The sequence below is a fragment of the Strix aluco genome, chromosome 29, assembly GCF_031877795.1.
Source record: "Strix aluco isolate bStrAlu1 chromosome 29, bStrAlu1.hap1, whole genome shotgun sequence".
Taxonomy (NCBI): Eukaryota; Metazoa; Chordata; class Aves; order Strigiformes; family Strigidae; genus Strix; species Strix aluco.
Window position 1 is genome coordinate 5,727,051 of NC_133959.1, and position 21,749 is coordinate 5,748,799.

Genomic DNA, 21,749 nt, shown 5'->3' on the forward strand with positions numbered 1-21,749 from the left:
CGCGCCGGCGGGCGCCCCGGCCCTGTCAGGGCGGCTGCGCCCCCTCGCCCCCACCCGAGGCTTCGAGAGGCCGGGGGGGGTGCGGGGAGCCAGCGGGGAAGCGACCAGCGACCCGGCGGTGCCGCCTCCCGTCGGGCCGCAGCCGGAAGGGACACCCCCACCGCCACCCCAGGGGGGACCCAGCCTGGCCTCGGGCCTCCCCCCCCGCCCCCGCCCCACGCCCGCCCTCCTCGGACAGTTGTGTCTGGAGGAGCAGAGCGCGGAACCCCCAGAGCGGCCGCCTCCGTCCCTCCGTGGGGACCCACCTCCTGTGGGGGCTCCCCCAGAGCAGGGACCGGCTCTCGCTGCCAGGCGGGTGCGGGAGGGCGCAGGAGCGCGGCCAAAGCCCAGCGCAGGGTGCTCAAGCGATGGGAAGAGCCCCCTCAAGAACATTCGCTCCCGGAGGTAGCGGATACCGAAGGTAATTCACTCCGGCCTGCCGCTCCCTGCAGGGACACAGCCCCGGGCCGCACACCCACGGTACCCACGCTGGCAGCGACCCCCGTGCTTGGGCTTTGGAGCCAGCAAGGTAGCAGCTCCAAAATTATGTTCCCTTTATTCTACAAGTGTGTTTGGAACAGAACTTTACACACACAGTATGATTTGGCAATCTTTATATCCACAATACATCATAACCATGCACAAAAAATCAAGTGATGTGTATATTTACAGAGTGAATTGCACTTAACACAGGAACCAGGAATAAAAGTAAATGAAAGGAACCTCTCTTCTGGGTTGTATAAAGGTCCAGTGCTATTTATAGCCTACAAAGCCTGATAGACCACACTACTGTGCATTATCTGACCAGTTTAAAGTAAGAATTACTGTTACTTATTGAAACAGTGCAGCTCTGGAGATGCTAATTTCATGGAAACATTCCATTAATCACCATTTGAACTGTATGATCTGTTAAGTCTGCAAGTCAAGAGAATCCAACCTCAGCCCTAACTCACTGTATTTTACGGGAAGGACAGTTAGTCTTCACCTCTAATTGCCTGATTTTTCTTTTCTTATTTGAAGTTCAGGCCCCTACCTTTAATACTGTTTTCCTAGTTTTTTATGAAGGAAAAAGGCCACCCTAAGTGACTGAGGATCTTTTTTCTTGTACAGAGTCCAGAACCTCTAAGCAAGTTCCTCATGCTTGGAAGGGAAACAATCACCAAGCACAGGTAAGACTCAACCATTAACAGCCCACAAACAGATCACATCCACAACTTCTGGAACAGTACAGCATGCAGGAATCAAAGCGTCAGGAAGTGGAAATACCTACTGTACATTTTTCCAAGCAGGTTTTGGTAACTGACCTACTCAAATAAAAGGCACAGACCAATCCTTACCATCCTGGCACGTCCAGCTGAGAGAGCGCTCTCCTGTTCGCACAAGAATACCCCATTACCAGCCTTTCCACATACTGTGGGGCCATTACAAGTGATCTAACAGAACAGCACCCAAACCGCAGGGATCGCTAGGATGCAGCAATCTTTCTACCGCTTCTAACCTGCTAGAAGTGCTGAGAAGCAGCCACGGGGGCAAGAGGGAATCATAGTGCCTTTTCCTTCTACCAAATTTTGATGGTCTCCAGAGCACACACAAAAATCTTTTTAACGAAGTAGCAAGCAATCACTCATCAACTGAATTTTTACATTTATACAAGTACGGAGCTTTTAAACTTTCTTATGAACCAAACTTTCTTGTCTTGTGCAGGCTACAAACTCTCAGCAGAGATCCCAGACTTTAACTCAGTCTGTGAGCCTGCATCTGACTCAACAGAAAGAAGTTTGATTGAGGCAGTCTACCCAGTGAATTTATTTTACCAACTACCTATTTGTATGCTCACCACCAAATCACTTTTATGTGTGAATTTTGGCCTTTACTCTCCCCATAATAAACAGGGTAGTTGGCAGAAAAGACTCAACCAATTTGGCATTGGAGGATCTGTTCTAAATATCAGCAGGAGCCTTCAACTGAGGTTTATATTGCTGACACTGGGTGGTAATCACCCAGTGCTTTTTAGTGTTATTTTTCAATAGTTAAATGAAAGTCATCCTCAACATCCAAGTAAAGCAAGTATAGCACATGTTCCTTCTTTCACAGGCAGCTTTCCTGTCACGAGGAGTTTTACATAAGCCAAAATCTGCCCTCAAACCTCTTATGGCAGATGGAAGAGAGCTGGAACCTTTTCTATTTTCCTGACAGTAATACTGAGAGACACTGAGCCAGCAAAGTTGCAGTATGAAGCAGTCCTGGTGAGGTTACATTTAACTGTTATTTTCACATCAGGAAAGCATGGTTAAGGAGTCTGGCCTATTGGACAGCTGCTTTGAATGTCAGAACAGCTCTTCAACAGTTCAAGCTTCCTCAGGATTCCTCCAAGTCCTCCCCTCTGCAATTTCAGTAGCCATCCCCACAGCGGGCTGGGTTGTAGCTACGGTTTCTGAGGAGTGTGCAGTGCTTTCAAGCAGGGCACCAGGGTACTCAAGATCAAATGCATTTTCCTTGGCTATGCACAGGAAGATGGTTTTACCAAGCAGAACTGGTCCACTGTCCTTTTTCTATTGGCACTAATGGCCCTGTGCTTAGTTTAGGCAAGACCATCTCAAACCCACAGGAGGGCTGCATCTCTAACTGCCCAGAGGACAGCACCCCAACCTGGGAAAGAGTCCATACCTGCTCTAATAAACTGAGTGACCACAGCAGATAAAACCACCACTTAGTTTACAGTGCTCACATAAGGTCTATGTACACACGTGCACACATACGCTTCCCACATCTCGGGTATAGCAAACAGTCCTGCAGCAAGAGGCAGTAGGCCTTTCCACATCACACAACAGATCTCAAACAACCCAACCTCCCTGGCATGAACAGTACGGGTCCAAGATCCACCTGCTCGGAGGGGGACTTTGGCAACACACAATGAAGTTGTACAAAGTCTCTTCAAGACCCATGTAAGTTAACAGCACATAAACTCTAGACATGAACCTTTTGTTGGGACCTTAAGGCACAGTTTAGAGCCTTCCACAAAGTCAAAGACTGAAGAAAATATCTTTTAAGAGACAAGGAAGTGACTAAACTGCTTCACAGCTGCTTATACCAGGCCAGATTGATTCTAAAAACATGTTATGAACAGGATTTGAGAGTAAACATGTTAATACATCACCCTGAACTCATAAGCCTTCCTCATGCTATTCAACTGATTTCTTTATAAAAAATTTTGTTCAAAAATTAAGGAGCCCAGCTCCACTAGTGTCCACCTGTTCTTCAATGAAATATTTTCAATATCTCAGAATTTTCCATTCTCTCTGATGGTGTGCTCATCTGCCAGCCTTCTAAATACTGGCTGCACATCACATTCTGGTCTAGGACCACCAAAAAGGAGACGTCTCCAGTTCCCTCTGGCTGCACCTTCCCTCAACAGGATGCTACTGATGTAAATACCAAGTGTTGAAAGTGCTTCTCAAACTGGGACACCCTTAGGACAGAGCACTGTGATGCCTAAGGAGGAATTCATACCCTCATTCCATGGGATTAGGCTGCAATCATGCACCCCTTCACCTTGAATGTATCCTCTAAACAAAGTTGAAAAGTGGAAGTGCTAGGCACCACGTGCACCCTTTGCTGTGAGCTATAGCCCTCTAGGTGCATACAGTACAAAATTAAAGGCATTGGTCTGGAAATCTTATAAAAGAAAAGCCATCAGAGTTAACCGCCCTTAATTTTATTACATAACCAGACAGAACAGTTGAGACTGGAATGTCAGATTTTCCCTTCAAGCACAATTCACAGTTTCATATTTGCTTTGTATCAGAAAAGAAAAAGCAACTCACTAATATGCAGGTAGGATTCATCAAGTGAGGTACAGTCTCAGAATACAGAGCAAAACTTCACTGCAAATTGCTTCACTAGCCTTCAGAGAGCAGCAGATGGTCTCCAACTCTTCCTTTAGATCGCTTCACCCAGTATTTGCCTCATCATAACATTCAGCATATACTGGAGGGGATGCAAGTGTGCAAGAGCTAGTAAATGATGAAAAGCCATCATAGAAGATTTTCACAAGCTAGCAAGAGACTGACTACACATGTTGTGATAACATTCTTCCCATTCAGCAAAACAAAGTATTATAGTAGATAGCCCTGCTGATGACAAATCTGTTACATCAGGTGAAGTACAATCATTTGAGAATTACAGTCTGCAATTCAGTAAAACAGAATAAGAGGAAAACAACAGGTTAGTAGTTATGTGAAATCTTAATATTATGCATTTTAGTAAAGGTCAAGAAGATTATGCACAAGGTCAATAGTGAAAGATCATGAAGAGAAAGTTCAAGATGCTATGGTTCTGCAGAAGTTTTACAAAATGTATAAAGTATTGTGTTTCTCTACAACAACCAAAACCCTTACAAGTGCAGGTATATACATGACATGAAAATATTGCTTCACTCAAACAGGGGTAGGAAAGATCTAGAGAAAAAGCAGCATGCAAAAAAATCCTGGAACTACAGAAGATCCTGCTTTCAGACACTGATCTACAGTACAAAATAAGCCTACTTGTACAGGTTGCAAAAGGTTTCTGAAATCAATATGCTGGCACTTACTGTACAATAATGTTAACTGATTAACATAAGCCATGAATAAATATTAAGCCACTTTGTAAAGCCTGCACGAGCAGCACAGGCATTCATGGTGGCAGAGAAAGCAATGCAGACATACTTCATTGTTCCCAAATAAAACAAGAGAAAGATTTCCCAAGCAGGAAATGGTAAACTACACAGCCAGACTAACTGTATTAGGGGTAATTACATAATAAGTAATGTTATTTTCAACAGCTTTCTTATGTGTGTGCAGCCACTAAAAACCTCACTGTGAGACTTTATCGGGACAGAAAACAGAGCATTTGGTAGGATAACTATTTTAATTTCTCCCCCATGTTTACAGAAACACAAGAAAAAAAATCTGACTACGAGAGGAAAAAAACCTTGTCACCTAAATGTAGTTATTTCTTCAACTGTTATAGTCAAGTCCTCATGGTTTGTCTCCCAGAAAAAAAACCAAAACCATTTGAGGAGTGTTTCATGGGATAATATCCAGCAGCAGATGTTTCAACACAAACAGGTCTATCAGATCAGTGCCTACATTTCAAGCCCAAAAGTCACCACATTGAAGGGGATTTCAGAGGCAGGGGAATGTTAGCCCTACAATTAAAGCTCTAAGATGAAAGGGGGTACTTGGGAATAGGGTAAAGGAGGGAAGAGGGAGTCACTGAATCACAGGAGATAAAGAAGTGCACACAAGTTTCTAAATGAAGCACAGACGAAGTGAAGGGCACAAGAGTCATCTACAGGAGGTCACAGGTTCTGACAGCACTGGAGTTTGTTGGATTTCTGTCCATCGGTGGTTGGTGGGACACTGATGTCGACTACGTTGTTGCCAGGAGACTCATCGTGTGCAGACCGATCTGCAATCTGCTTCTGCGAAACAATGCGGTAGATTTCTGAAATGAGAACAGACTTGTTAGAACCCAGACATTGCCTCCGACAGAGCACATGACATGTCAGAGCAAGCTGTCAAAGAAGATGCTAGAACCCAAAAATGGGAAGATTTTAACTTGAGAGCTGTGGAAGGGAATCTAGGCTGACCAGCTGTGGCATGTAACATCTGGCTGGCTTTCCAGCTGTGTCTGGAAAAGGTATTAAGACAAGATTCCTTACTGTCTTCCACAACAGTGCTTCCTATCACATTCTTTTTCAATGACTCCATGAACATGGGTATTATTTTTTAAGTGAAGAAGGGGCAGGAATGCTCCTTTATAAAACAGGGATTCATCTTATTTTTGATTCAAAAAAAAAAAATGGGCAACATCATCTAGAAACACCAATCAACAGGATGCTTGCAAAACACCATTGCGCAGCAGCAGCGATGGTATCTACTTCACACTTCAGCTTCTGGCAAGCTGCTACTACCAAATGACAGAAATGCCTACTCCTCTCTGCAACAAATCCGTTTTCCCACCTATGACAGTAAAAAGCCACATGCTTCCATAAAGCCCCATATTGATCCAAAAATGCTTTTCCTGAGAGAATTAATTTATTTGACTCAAATTAATTTGTGCCTGAAAGCACACAGATCCACAGAGCTGTAACCGCTGAAGAGAGACTGCCAGGTTAAAAGCTTTCAGACACAAAGCATTTCAACTGCAGAGTCAGTAGAAATAATTTAAGTTGAAAGGGTTTTAAATCACTTATTTCACTGACTATAAGCCCTTGTTCCAACTTCCCTCCATTGTGAGACAGGAAAAGGGCAAGTACCTCCCTGGAAGTCCATGGTAAATATTATGATCACATTCCTACAGCCACAGCCTCGAAACAGCAACACCCAAAGTCTTTAGTAAGGATTAAAAGTCATGGGGCACTATGTGGGTTTTGTTTATGTTTGTTTAGGTTTTTTTAAAGAAGCTGCACATATTTACATTGTTTAAAATGGAATCCTTTAACTGATCTCGTTGCCACTGGCTACCTTCAGCTCCTTCTGCTGACAGGGATGAGGAAAACTGTGCAGAGATTGTCACATTCCCCTTGTTTCGTGCTCAGTGGTGTATTTTAATACTAGCTGTTCAGAGTCATTGCCAAACCCTCTTTTCTTTGGGGTAGCATCTGTTTGGGGTTTTTTGTTTGTTTTTGTCTTGGGTTTTGTTTTTCCCCCTCCAGTCTTTAGCAATCCCTCAAACTGGTGGCCAGTAAGGAAACTCCTGTCCCTCTGCTCCCACCCTCTTCCCCCCTCCAAGCCCCCCGCAGTTGTTCCCACCTCACTGCTCTAACACAGCACATTTTCCCAGGTTTTTTCACCACCAGGATGATTCTCCTCCAGGTAATCACTTCAGAAACAGCCTTTTCAGGACTACTCAGTCTTACTAGCCACGTCCCCACTGTACCTGAACTGGACAAACTCAACACTTTTGGGAGCCCAGGATGCTGTTAAGAGATAGTGTTTTGAGCTCAGCTTGCCCAGACCTGAACTCAGCTCGAGTTCTGGCTCCCTAAGGATCTTTTCTGTAACAGCAAACCATATTAGGGCTCTCTCCTAGAGCAACCTTAGGCCATCTCCTCTACGCAGGGTCAGTCTCAGGACAACACCACAAGGGAAGACAGGATGGATGGCAACTGCTAAACTATGCTCAAGAGCACTAAAACCATGGATACCATCCCAAAGCACCGGGCACGTTGCCTCAGACCCAGCCAGGTGTCACAGATAAGCAGCGAATCTTCTACAAGGCTGCCCTGCACAAGAGACAGTCCCAGCTCAGGCACCAGGTGGTCTTTACAGCTTTGTCTCGACAGAATATTCTCCAGTTGCTTCACCAGTAACTTTAATAATGCAAATCTTGCTGGGCAGCAAATATAACCCATTCCTAGTCTGTCAGGCTTTTATGTACAGGAGCAGCTTGGCTATCCTTTTTCTCCTGCCTGACTCTTCTTGCTCATCTCCCTCTAATTGCAGCACATTTCTGGTACCAACAGAGTTGGCCAGCACCAGACCTAGTGATCCCAACACTTCCTTCTGCTTCCCTGCACACCTCTGAAAAAAGAAACCTAGAAGAGCCTGCCTTACAGAATTCACCATAATAAAACTCAGCTTTTTTCCTGGTAATAGGCTCTCATTCATACATAATCAAGAAACAATAATACAAAGCCAATTCTTTGGTCAGCATCCAATAAGCAACATACACCAGATAGTTCCTGGTAATCTAGTAGAACCAGAACAAAGGCTCATTCTTGTTTAACTGAAATCAGTATCTGGTCAAAATAAAGCTCAGAAAATGCTCATCTGGAAATGTTGTGGGACATGGAAATCAAGGCACAACTTCACAAAACAGTGTACAGAGGTGAGACTACAGAGACAGTTTATCAGTCTAGAATTCAGCTCTGGTAGGCAATAGTCAGGAATTGGATCATGCCACCTCTTCACATTCATGGTATGAATCTTGAAAAGCTTTTCAAGAGACAGAACAAACACACTGTCAAATTATAGAGATAAGATAAGATTCTCCTTAAGATAAGATTCAGATTTCATGGGGCAGCCAGAAGTAGAACAGTAATCCAATAGCTGTTTGGTAGCCCTCTTCCTATTTAGATACGATTTTTAAGTAATTGGTAATTGGCAAAGAACCCTTAATTTTAGGAGTGGAAGACTATGCTTTGAAACATCAACCTCCCTGTCACCTCAAACAGTATTTTGAGATACGACTACTGCAGAACACAGAATGGAAGGCAGAGTCTCTGAAAGAAGAGATGCTCAAGTTTCTCAGGGTTAGCTCCAATTCAGCAGTCCCTCAGGCCCATGCTGGTTTCCTTCAGACCCTTGGGTGTGACAGGTCCATGCTTCCCAGGACTCTGCTTCTGAGGATTAGCTCAGGCACAGAGCTACCCAAATGCAGTCACCTCAGACTGCTGACAGAATAATAAATGCAACCTCTGCAACAAAGTGCTACAGAATACAGTGATGACACACAGTCATACAACTAAAGCCTAACTAAAATTAGAGTAAGATCAGGCCAAACCCCAAGTTCAGGAAAAGTTACCCACCCCAACTGAAGTAACACCACAGAGATGAGCAGCGCTTATTTTAAGCGCCTCTCTTGCTCTGCACGCTTCCCACTTCTACTGCCTGTAGGCTACGTATCTCCCAGGATATATTCTCACCACTTCAAATCAACCCTGTCCTTCCTCCTCATGCTGCCTCATGACCATATAACTCACTTCTTGGCCAGCCTCACTTTGAAGGAAGTCTGCAAGCTCCCCATGTGCTGCATTTAGCCTAGAACAGAGCCACACTCTTCCCCAGAGAGGCCAAATGAGCACTCAGCTCAAATTTGCAAAACACCAGCTGGAAATCCCTGTGAGCCTACTAACAAAAGTGCTTTGGTCATGGATTAGCACAGTAAGGAGGACTTGCTGGTGTGCCTAGAGTAATAAAGCTTTACTGGTGAACCCTAGACCTCATGTGCAGTTCCTTACTCAAGGGCCAAGAAAATACATGCAGGCAAGAGCTCCATCTTAAGGAATGGAAATTCTAAGCCCTAGTCTGAATGAGGAAAAAAGCAAGTAGTAGGGCAGTACTACCTGGAATACCTCTGATACCACATGCAGCGGACCTACTGCACAAGCCACGTAGTGTTCCCACATCTACAGCAAGTCTGAAGCTGCAAGTGGACACTGTGCACTCAGTAGCCACATCTAGAGCAGTTATACATGCTGAGGAACATTCCTGGGCAGGGGAAATCGTAAGCCCTGGCTTCATTTTGGCCTGTGACCACTATTACGTTCTTAGACAATTCCCAGGACTCTTCAGGGACGTTCCCAGAAGGCAGCCTGCATGCAGCTGTGCTGCTGTTGGTGCAGCCACCTACAACACTTGCCATCAGCTGAGAACAAGAGTTCAGTAGTTTGGACAAAAATATTAGTAACGTACCAGTCTGCTTTGGTGCAAGAGAACACACTGGAACACTTAACTTCCTAGTGAGGCTGGGGCTTCACTGCCTAGGTTTTGTGCAGGCACAGAACTACTAGTGCCTTTACAACAGTGCTATTGCAATAGCTTGAATTTATGGAACATCAGGAGACTCGAAACCACCAGATCCTTGGACAGAAAGGTATGTGTGGGGTGGGAGGCAGAACACAAAGTTAAGATTACAAGGCCTGCAAACTAACCATCGTTCCCAACGTTCATTTCCAAAACATTCTAGATAACTGCAAAACATGCCCATGAAGAAGATCCACTACCCCAGGAGGTCCCCTGAATCCATAACAAACCATACCTGTAAGGATGTTCTTGAAGGCTTCTTCTACATTTGTTGAATCCAGAGCAGAAGTTTCAATAAAAGATAAGTTATTTTTTTCTGTAATAAATAACAAATGGTTCAGTTAAAAACTTCAGTAGCACTTTATTTTACTCTGAGTTTTTCCACCTTTATTTTTAGGCCAAATCAGCCAGGGCACAGTCCACAGTCTTTTTGTTTTTTTTTTCCCCCGTTACACCAGGAACAACTTGGTGCACCATTTATTTAGCTGCTAGCATTTCAGCAGTGTCACCTTTGACCACTGCCTGTCCATAGTGTGAGAACATTTTCCTCACTGCAGCCCTCGTTCAATCAAGCAATACAATATTCTTCTCATCTGGCTACAGATCACACCTAGAAGCACCTTGAGCAAGAGCACAGGCAGAACATGCTGGCTGCAACAGGAGTCATAATTCTCCTCTGCAACCCCAGAAAGATAAACAGACACTTTCCTAATCATATCTTACCTCCAAATAACAATAAAACCCCTAGTAATACAGTTTATTTTCTTCTTTCCTCTTACAATGCAAATGATATATATTTTTTATTTAAAATAAGATTGTGATTAACACCCAAGCATCACACCTAGAATGGTACTGTACCACCCACCCAGAAATAGGCAAATTTCGGTCACAGAGCTTAAATAGCAACACCTGTACTATCACTAGTTATTTAAAACAGCCTTAGTAGGAAGTCGGGGCAAAAAATAAGTCATTGAACCAAGTGACCAAAATAATGCACTATCTAGGGTGCCTACTAACTCGTTTTGCTTCTCTTATACTGACTTCATTTCTCATTCATCTGAAAATTTAAAGTGGTTTTACTAACGACAGGGTACTGGCTTAGTAGCAAACTTCAGAAAACATGTTTAAAATCCTTCTAGGAATATTACTAGGGCTTGCTTAAAGACTATACATTTAAATTCCACCTCCAAGCTTGAGTATCACACAAAAGCAAGCTGAATATCCCTAGGCCTATAAGGGCAAAAGAGTATTTGACCAGTGCTCTGTGAGATAAGGAAGAGAGAGAAGCAATGCAGTGGCAGCAGCTCACATAACCCACTTCATTTCTCCCAACAATTGATAATCTCCAAGTCTGATGATCACTGCATTTAAATGAAACTAGATGACACTACTATATGCATCAGTGCTCTGGAGCAGAAGCTACAGAATCTAAGAGAAGGGTCAGTATTCATTTGCAGCTGTCCACACTGATATGTACTCAGTAGAGTACATTTTCCTCCCTCTAGGAAGGAAGGAAAGTCATTTTGTGTTGTGATATTTTATATTTATATTGTGACATTTTCTCTTCTAATGTTGCTTACTGTTTCCAGCCTCGCTGGAGGAAGTGTTTAATCTTCAGCTATCAGGCAGCTCAAGGACAGTGTTTCAAAAAACACGTACTACCACTAGATTTAAAAGGCAAAAAACCCCACAACCACACATGCTATTCAATAAGCCAAGATATTTTCATTTTTAAAAATATTAACTTTTTAAGGTCAAAAAGAAAATTTGAGGTGAAAGTTCAGTCCTGAACCACAACAGTGTGATTACAGATTGCACCAACACCATCAAGTTCAGAAAGCACCAACCTAGAACACGCTGGCTACAAACCTGCAAAAGCCCGGGCCTCATCAGTGGGCACGGCCCTCAGATGGCGGAGGTCACTCTTGTTACCCACCAGCATGATGACAATATTGTTGTCTGCATGATCTCTAAGCTCCTTTAGCCAGCGCTCCACATTCTCATAGGTGAGATGTTTGGCAATATCATAGACAAGAAGAGCCCCAACAGCACCACGGTAATATCTGAAACCATAAGGCACATTCCTTTACAGTGAGCTCTGTCCAAATTATACCAACAAACCTGGTACCTGGCTCTTCTGCACTGATCGCTACTAACAAACACATTCCCACTTCAGAAGGAGTTGTGCTGATGCAAATACTGTTGTTGGGGGGTTTTTAAGTCTAAAACCACATTCCAAATGCTCTTTTTTTGAATGGCATCCCTAAAAAAATCCAATATAGGTAACAAAATGCTGAAGAGACTGTGGAAGCCATGACATTTTTAGTCTGCAAGAAAACTCACAATGCATTTCCAAACCGGTACTGCTACAGGGTTTTTGAAGTTATAACTTATCTTTCTACTTGTAACATGTCAGTATTTGTTGCTGATCTTTCAAATTCCTCCCGTCCCTCTTAAAAACCAAAGAGGGGCACTCTGGGCTATATGGACACATCCTGTAATCCGAGGACACAGAGTTTGCTCCCTCGTTGCAGATTTGGGCCCATTTCAACTCAAGCCAAGGGTTCAGGACAGCACAAGCCAATCCATATCAGCAATCCTATAATGTCCATATCTCTCTTCCACACAATCCTAACATTTCTCCTCTGCTCCACCAGCACCTGTCCGACACATCATTGAACCGATTCAGGACACCAAGTCAGCAGAAAACATCCACTTTTTACTGCTGGTTGGCATTCTGCTGGCTTAGCAAGCTGAACTGGCCTAGCGATGTGTCAAGCAAGAGCTCGTGCCAGCACAAAGGAGAAGCAGGATCACAGGACTACAGATGCACTGATTCTCAACAGCCAAGTCTGTTACTGAACCGGACTCAGCCTGCAGTTTTTCTGCTAAGCAGTAAGAACAAATTAAGGATCACAAAATTTTTTTGAGAAACATGCTAACAGTTACAGAAAAGATGCAATTAGAAATTGCCACTTGCATCTGCTTCTGCATTACTTTGTTTTGGAATTTCTTCCCTATACATATACCCCTTTGGGCTTCATGCTCTTGTATTTTTCTCCCATCTAGTCTGCATTACCCTATTTCACCTCAATGAAGAGAGTTCCCCTTGAGTTTAATACAAATGGCTCAATCTGTGCATGATTCAGAAACAAGTTTGTACCTTTAAAAACTGATATACATCTATAATGCTAAAAAGCTTCAACTCACTGATCAGAATATGCCCTGAATAACTAGGCCTGCCAATAAGGTTTTCTTTTTTCCCTCTAAAAGATACTTTTGCCTACTACCTGCATAAACAGATACACTCAGAGGTTACATCTTAAGACACTGTCTGGATTAAGAAGGTGTCATAAATGAAAGCTTCTCAACACCACTGTTCTAAATAGGGATGTGCCTAATGCTGCAGAGTCAGCATTATCACAGTTGCCTTGCTACTTACCGGTTATTCAGCACACACTCTAGGACCTAATTTTCAGGGTTGTGACTAATTCAAAGTCATTGAGATTTCAAGGGAGTTTGTGGCTGCAGACTGTCCTAAAAATACCCTCAATCTCAAGATTGCAGGGGCAATGAAGACCAGAAGCCACTGGTGTTATGGTAAGCTACCATGTCTAGACCAAAACTTGATGCCAAACAGTACCCAGCTTCTCTCAGAAATGACACTCATTCCATGTGGTGAAGACAGCACATCCAGGGCAGATAAAAAACCCCCAAACTGCAAGACTCAAACAGAATTTCCCCACACTTTTCATTTAAGCTGTCATTTTTTTCTATAATAGTATCATTAGAATCTAAAAATTATTTTCATTATATTAATCAAGGAACACAAAAGTATTTGCTATCTTACGACTTGGATCTACACTGACGTGTGTGGTAATGACACTGTCACATGTCCCAAATATGTTTCATTAATTCTCTACCCATAAACTTATCTGTACCGTCTCTGCCAGAATGCTGCTGTTAGCCCGAGCAAGACATAGTACTCACGCTGAGGTAATGGCACGGTATCGTTCCTGTCCTGCAGTATCCCAGATCTGTGCTTTTATCGTCTTCCCATCCACCTGGATGCTCCTGGTGGCAAATTCCACCCCAATGGTGCTCTTACTCTCCAGATTGAACTCATTGCGTGTGAAACGTGACAGAAGATTACTCTTCCCAACTCCAGAGTCTCCAATCAACACAACTGAAAGAAGAGACATTATTTTCAAAATTAATTCTTCACACCAGCATTTACACAGTGTAATGGTGCTACCTGGCTGCTACGTTGCCTTGCAGGCAGGACCCAGAGGAGTTGTGCAGCCAGATAAAACACAGGAGAAAGTTATGCTGACAACACTTCAGGCTTTAGTCCTCACAGCTTGCTTCCCCGGCCCCAAAACAGCCCTAAGCCTTTTTGTTGCTAGCAACTGCCCAGTTCCTCAGAGATGGAAATGAGAAATTGCTACAGCGACTGTCAACGGCTACACATTGCTTTGGAGGTCCTAAGCCACAGTCAGTAATTACAGGTAACTAGATGTCCCTTGCATACTTGACCTCTCGCAGAGGAATGCTGCAACCCACATTTTAAGAAACACTACAGTCAAGAACATGGCAACAGGCTGCCTGTCTGCCTGACAAAAGCCTGTGTACAGTATAAGCCTACTCTATTTTTATTTTAAAAAAATAATACAGTAGGTAAACAATTATTTGCAGTTCCCGTGGGGGCTGTAGAGGATGTTTTATTTCAATAATTTAATTCATTAATATGTTCACCATAAAAAGGGGAAAATAGGGGACATTTGATACTAACAAATAAGATACAAGCAAAGCAGAACTTCATCCAGCAAAACGAGTTCCAGTAGATTGCATGAGAAGTAAAAGATGAGCTAAAAATCTCAGCCTCCACACAAGGTGTTGCCATGTTAACAGAAAAATGTTAGTGCAGATGGATCTTTAGCACACAAAACCCAGCTTTACTGAAAGGAATTGTGAAAATAAAAGGTACATCTTGGAGCAGGAGCTTCCCCCTGCTTTGGGGCTGAAGCTCTCCGCTGATCCCGAAGCACACCTCTGCCACCCCTGCTCGGGCTGCTGCTTCGTACCCAGCCATGCTGCACTGGGCTCTCCATGAGACCTTCTCACACCTCCAACGACACGGTTTGTCATACTAGGTTCTTTACTATGCACCTACAGCAGCTACACACATTTTCTTAAACCCTGTATTACTGTCTAGAGCAAGAAATAACTAAAGGGAAACAAGACTAAAAGCAATTAAGCCATCCTCCCTCAGTCTCAGCAAACACTGGATCGTTTGAGGCCACACCTGAGTGTTGTGTCCAGTTTTGGGCACCTCAATACAAGAGAGATCTCAGGTGCTGGAGCGAGGGCAGAGGAGGGCAACGAGCTGGGGAAGGGCCTGGAGAATAAATCCTGTGAGGAGCGACTGAAGGAGCTGGGACTGTTCAGTGTGAGGAGGAGAAGGTGAGGGGAGACTCATCACTCTCTACAGCTCCCTGAAAGGACATTGTGGAGAGGTTGGTGCTGGTCTCTTCTCCCAGGGAATTAGTGACAGAACAACAGGGAACGGCTTTAAACTGCAACAGGGGAGGTTCAGACTGGACATGAGGAAAAAATGTTTCCCAGAAAGAGTGGTCAGAGAGTGGAATAGGCTGCCCAGGGAGGGGGTGGAGTCCCCATCCCTGGGTGTGTTTAAGGGTCGTTTGGATGAGCTGTTGGGGGATGTGGGGTAGGGGAGAACTTTGTAGAGTCGGGCTGATGGTTGGACTCGATGATCCCGAGGGGCTTTTCCAACCTGAATGATTCTGTGATTCTGTGTTTATGACTTTGGTATTCATGATAACAGCATCCTGGCTTGAGCAGAAGGAAGAAAGGCAGCCTCAGTGAGGGTTCTTCAACCTTGGGAATATTTCCTACTTTGGTTCAAAGTACAGATTTGTTGATCTTCCTCATTCATATGATCTGGTTTTCCTATAGAAAAGCAGACACCAGCAAAAACCATTCCTGATCCCTCCACAACAAATTACAGAAGACTCTTCTCATTACCCACTTCCAGAATGAGCTCACCAGCGTTCTCCCAGGGCCAAGGATCATACCGGTCTTTTAGTGTTATTACAGCTTTTTTCTGCTCAAGCCATTGTTTCAGGATACAGCTCTGGCAGCACACTGCTCCAGTTCACATACCTCCCCCACCCCTGCTAGCACATTCCCAAACTTCTGCTACTCTGTTACTCTGCCGCGACAGCTCCGGAGCTGCACGGGGAGATTGCTGAAATGCTCCCAACTCCCCCCCAAGCATTTCATCCGGCTGACAGCACAGATAGACGGACAATTGTGCTAGCACAGCTGAACAGTCAAAATACAACAGAGGCAGGAATGGGCAGCCAGTGGATCGTGGCAAGGCGCCACAACTCCCCACCCGGGATAGCTTAAATCAGCTCCTCACAGTGCTCTGCCTTCACTGGCAAACCGCCTAAACCATTTTTTAGGGTATGAGAACAGATATATATAAAAGATTTTATTATGAGTTCTAACTCTAGGATTTTGTTAGTTTTATTTTCCAGACAAACAGTTTTTCATCACTAATTCCACAGGGCGTTCCAAGAACGGGCCGAAGGTCACCCATCCTGCACAGTGATCTGCTGGCTTGGAGTAGGCTGGACCCTACAGCCAAGCCCTGACCAGAACCAGAAGGAGGTATGAACATCCACCATGCAAACTAGACCAGCTTGGAAAAAACCTGAAGCTTCCAACTGTTTCTGAAGGGAGTTACCTTCTCGTGAATCTGCAGCCTGAGAAAGCACAGCTATCTCTCCAGGTTCTAGCCACCTCCTATCCTCTGGCATTTTAAAATTATCAGCTTTGTGCATAAACTGTGCAAATGGCTCTCAGGTCATTAACTCCATCTGTCACATGAAGAAAATTCGGGGGTCCTGCGCTACTTTAGCTGGTTACTCGCCTCTGCTGCAATCGGGCAGCACAGCACCAGGCTCCCCTTTACCCGGCTTCTCCACGATCTAGCAGAGTTTATAAGAGAGAATTTCTGTGAAGTTACTGGATGCAGAAGTAACAAAAGAAGGCAACCAGATCCCAACTCAGTAAATAATGTTCTCTCTACCTTACAGTCTCCAAGTGCTTCTTGTTAATACTCAATCTTGAGCATTAAATGAGCATTTTCACTTTCAGTAGAAAGATGCAAAGACTGGAGGGCCACACACAGACAGAACCCGCAAACTTTTATTTTCTACGGGAATTGAGCAAGAAGATACCTTCAAGATTCTGCACTAAGTGATTACATCTTGGGAAAGTTCCCAAATTTTGCATTGCCTGTTCAAATGCAGAAGTCTCAACAGTGTAGAAAAGAAAGTTCCAAATCAGATCTAAGAGCCTGAACACTCCCTAAACACATCTCACCAGCATCAATGAACTCATACTCCCTAAATGGCCTTTAGGACCACACTGGTAATGGACTGGTTTTAACTTGGAAGTGACCTGAACCAATAACCAGCACCAATCACCATCAGATGGCTGTAAATACACAAACAAGCCACGCTTAGTGCCCCATTCACATCCAGAATCGTGGTGCTGCTCCTTCAGTCCTTCCTGATCTTCTCTCTCCTGCACCACGCTGTGCCAGTCTGCGGGTTACCATTCACCACGTCAGTCCATCAACAGCAAAGCATTCAGATCTCAGTCACCATCATCACTTCGCTTCCCGTCTCGTGTTAGGCCTCACAACACACGGACCTACAGCCGCCCGAGCAGAGCACAACCCCATCACCCCGACACCTGCTTCATGCCACGGGATCCTGGTACAAAGCAAGCGAAAGGCAGAATTAAAAATCCAGGGCAATACATTGTTGGTAAGAAAAAGAAAGATCAAGTTTATGACAGAATTTTAAATACACTAGTTCATTAATCTGGCAAAAAAAAGAATATATTCTTTTGAACAATCAAGACTCTAGCAGAGACCACATAAGCAGAGTTCATTATAAATATTGAGTACATAAGGTTGCCAGAAATTGATGACTAATATGACACGCATTTGTTTTTAATAAGCACAGCCTTTGTTAGGCTTAAGCTCTAATCAGAGCAGTCTAAATTCCCACAAAGGTAACAGAAAGATTTTTTTTTCCTACGGGTGTTTTTTCCTTCCTTTTTCATGAGCCAGCGTACATCTGCACAACCTCAAATTTAATTTTTAAAATAAACACTGATAATAGCTAATTTTCTTGAAGGGAAAATTAATGTGCAGATCACATTTTAATAGGTACAAGGCTTCCAATATTTTAGCAACTATTAAAAGGTCATGAATTCAAATCCAGATCCAACCCATTCAAAACTCATCACGAAAAGTTCCTGCTTTTTAACCATCCCAGCTACAAAATTAATTGGGAACAGAGCCCTGAACCACTGGCTTTGCTTGGGTTACATCACTGAAATGCATCTACACCAAGATCCTCACAGCCTCATTATTCTGCGCAGCTCTGCACACAGAATTCAGCTTGTTCTCCCAAAGGTTGGCTCAGTCATTTTGTTAACAAACAACATTTTGTTGTGATCAATAAAATAGGCAGTTCTGACTGTCGGGATGCACACAGAAGAAAGGGAAATTTGGAATAAAGATAAAGAGGCACTAGTTTAGCAGAACAGCTCTGACTATAACCACACTCGCATCCCCAGAGTGCCACCAAACCTTAAATTAGTTTTTGCCTACTGCGTGCTAGACCCGATAAGCCAATAATGTTTGTCTCTCCTGCAGCCCTATTGAAATGGCTGGATCTGAAGCACAAGCTGATGGGTGACGTGAACAAGGGAACACTAAGAACAGCAAGCCAGCTACACACAGAAACAGTTGCTACAAACTCCTTGGCCATTTTCACCACCGAACAACTGTTTTATAGGCAGTATTTCACATGAAAGAGACCAACAATAAATGGGGCTCTTCGCCTTTTAAACTCTTCATAAAGCTGATTAATATAATCTATGCTAAATGACAGAAGTTCCTATACAAGCAGTTCCAGATCTTCCACAACATAAAAAAGTAAAAACTGTGACTTGAAAGCAACACTGCATTCAACTGGAGTCATCCTAAATAATATTACAATGCAAGGATGCAAATTTCTTAAACAGGCACAGCTGTAAAAGCTAAAATCAGAGTCCAACCAAACCTCCTTTGGAAATGGGGGCTAGCGAAAATGGTCAAACCTTAATGAAAATAATCTTTCCCAGACTGTAATCCTCCTCCACCATTATTTCTACCTCTGACCACTATATGTGCCTGACAGAAGAGAGTCCAATCTATGTAGCTAAGAAGGGGCTAAACCAGAAGTCAGTCAAAGCCCAGACTTTTTTTTTTCATTACGTCAATTCCCCTTGATATTTAATTCCATTATTCAAGAGGGCAGAAGGCAAAGGAAGGGGAATTGGTCCTACAGTGGAGACCTCATCCCACTTGGTCCCATTTACATTCATTATTTCTTGCCTAGTCCCAGAAAGCTAGAAGAAAGGAAGGAAAAGATGAGTAGATAGGGAAGGGGGGGGGGGGTGTTGTTTTTTTTTTTAAAAACCATCCACACAACTACCCTTACCCAAAAGACTCACAGAAAATGACAATTCTCTCCCCCATTTTTCAGTAAGGGCTACAAAGTAAGCCGAGTTACTTTGCAGTATCAATACAACCAAATAGCTTTAGGTTAAGTTTCACTCCAGATAAAATTAAAAACGCATTTCAAAGCAGCGTAAGTATTTTTAAAGATGAATTCAGTTTTGCCTACCTAATTGACTATTCACAAAAAGAAAGAGAGAAATAAAATCTTTAGGCTTTCAAGTTCCTGGCTATTAAACCACTTGGGAAAGAGACAGTGGAATGACTTCAGAAGGAAACTAGTTTAGACCCAGACAGTTTAGCATATTTTTGGAGGCTAGTCTTCTGCTTTATAGGCAGAGAAGAAATAAGGGTTCCCCCCACACACACACCATCTTGAAGACTGTAAAACAAATACACCAAACAGGCAAATGCATCCATAAAATATTTCCAACAGGTGAGTAATTGCTCTTTCCTTTCATCAAGAAGCAAGTGGGGAATCGCTGCTGCCCGTGTTAGGGTTCAGGTACATACAAGTGTGCCCTGACATCAAACTCCTGGGAAATTTTCATGGCAGCAAGCACAGCCCCACCAGCCCACCTGAGCACCCACAGACAGCAACATCAACCTCGCCTTTTGTAAGCGGGAACTCTTTGGGTGAATCCAAGGGTTTCAGCCACGTTACCACAGGAGACCAAGCGTAAGAGGTTGGGAAATACAAAGGTGAACGGTTTACACCCATCCGCACTATTCCTTGGGCCTCAAAGGCAGAACGGTGGGACACACTGGGTCAGCCCGAGCATCTTTACACATGCAGGACACCGACCTGCAGCAACCTTCACACGTGAGGACGTGAACGACAATAAAAACCACCTGAGCCAGCACAAGAAGAGCGGCACTAAATCCACCCAGCAGTTGCCTATTTTCTCACACAACCCCTGCACGCAGTTGCTGGACAACCCAAAATGTCACAAGTATTGGCACAGAAGCGTTAAAATAACCCCAGATAAAGCCAAATTAACACTATTAAGCTTCCTGGCTTCAGCTATTAACGTTCGGTTAGCCGCCTGCGGAGTTCTCCACTGAAGCTGAAGTTTTTTCAGCTCCGGCTCGAAACCGGGGGGGGAATCTCTCGGACGACCCACACCAACGGCACCACCGCCAGGCGCAACCCCCGGCCCGGAGCCCACCTGCCGTCCAGCCCCCGGCCCAAGCCCTGACCCTCTCCCCCGTGCCAGCCCCTCCCCGCGGCCGCACTCCCAGCGCGGCCCCCGGCGCTCCCAACCGCCCGGCTGCCAGAGCGCAGCCCCCGCCGCGGCGGGGCGGGGAAGGCCCGCGGGGCTCCCCCTCTCTGCTGCTCGCCCGCCGCAGCCCGGCGCCAGGCCCAGCCGAGCCTCCGCCGCGGGCGGGGGCGGCGGGCGCTGCCTGCAAGGCCGCCCCGCGCACAAAGGCCCCGGCGGCCGCCCCGGGCCCCGGGTAGCGCGGCCTGCCGGGCCGGGCCCAGCGCCGCCGCGGGCCCGCCGAGCGGTGCGGCCGCGCCGAGGCGGTGCGGTGCGGCCGGCGGCGGTACCTTTGAAGAGGTAGTCGTACTCGTCGTCGCGGGTGCCCATGGCGATGGCGGCGGCGCCGACCCTCTGGCTGCCAGGCACCGACCGCGGCCCAGCCGGGGGGGGGGGACGGGGGCGGGGCGCTCCAGCCGCCGCCTATCAGCGGCCGCCAGAGCCCGCAGGAGGCGGGCGGCACGCCAGAGCCATCAACAACGCCCAATAGGCGACGGGCGCGACTTTGACTGGCGGGCGGTTCTGTCCAATCATCTGGTGAGGGGCGGTGCTTGGGTGCCTGAGCCTGAACCCTGAGAGACGAGGCGGTGCCGGCGCCCGGGGCGGGGCGGGGCCTTGAGGGGAGAGGGGCGGGGTTTGGCGGATTAGCAGGGCCTGGGGGCGGGGCCTCGGCGGGGTCGCGGGGCGCCCAGCACCGCCCCGGGCGCGGGGGGGTCCCCGGGGGCGGGGGCGCGGCCCGGGCCGGGCGTCAGCGCAGCGCAGCAGCCAAGGGGTGGAAGGCGGGGGGCGGGGGGGTCCCCTAAAACCGCCTCAGACTGCAGGGCAAAGCCGTCGCGCCCCGCGCTTTGCTGTTCCCCGCGCTGGGACTGATCCTGCCCCGCGCAGCGCGCAGGGACTCACCTCCCGGTGCTAAACACCAGCTGGAAAAGCTCTTCCGGCAAAAAAAAAAAAAAGCCCCGCACTGTGACACAACTTGTTCTAGGAAAACATTTCCTCTTTTTTTTTTTTTTTTTTTTTTTTTTTTTTCCCCAGGCACGGCTTGAGGCAATTTCCTGAACGAATCAGTGATAACAGCCACGGGCCGTTTCGCCACTCGGGGAGCACCGGGGACTCCTTTGCCTTCCCGATGGCAGAGCTGCAGGACCAGCCTCACAGAGCCGCTCGGAAAGGCCGGGGATGTCCCCGGGGCTCCGGTGACCCCCCCGGTGACCCCCTCCCAGCCCTGCGTTGGCTCGCACCGGCCTTGCATCCGCCGCTTTAATGCGTTTGGTT

General features: G+C 45.7%; 1 protein-coding gene and 1 long non-coding RNA gene across 2 annotated transcripts; one reads left to right on the top strand and one right to left on the bottom strand.

The window, feature by feature from the left end:
• Positions 1-19: 19 nt before the first annotated feature.
• LOC141916444 (uncharacterized) lies at positions 20-9,959 on the top strand. The gene is made up of 3 exons (XR_012621122.1): positions 20-460; positions 1,150-1,208; positions 9,775-9,959. It is a non-coding gene; the product is annotated as an uncharacterized LOC141916444 (long non-coding RNA).
• RAB11B (RAB11B, member RAS oncogene family) lies at positions 639-20,862 on the bottom strand. Its single transcript, XM_074808926.1, has 5 exons — positions 20,768-20,862; positions 13,602-13,797; positions 11,481-11,674; positions 9,847-9,927; positions 639-5,526 (listed from the first exon to the last, which is right to left on the bottom strand). Exons 1-5 carry the CDS (start codon positions 20,805-20,807, stop codon positions 5,381-5,383), a joined length of 657 nt encoding a protein of 218 aa, XP_074665027.1. The 5' UTR covers positions 20,808-20,862; the 3' UTR covers positions 639-5,380.
• Positions 20,863-21,749: the final 887 nt, after the last annotated feature.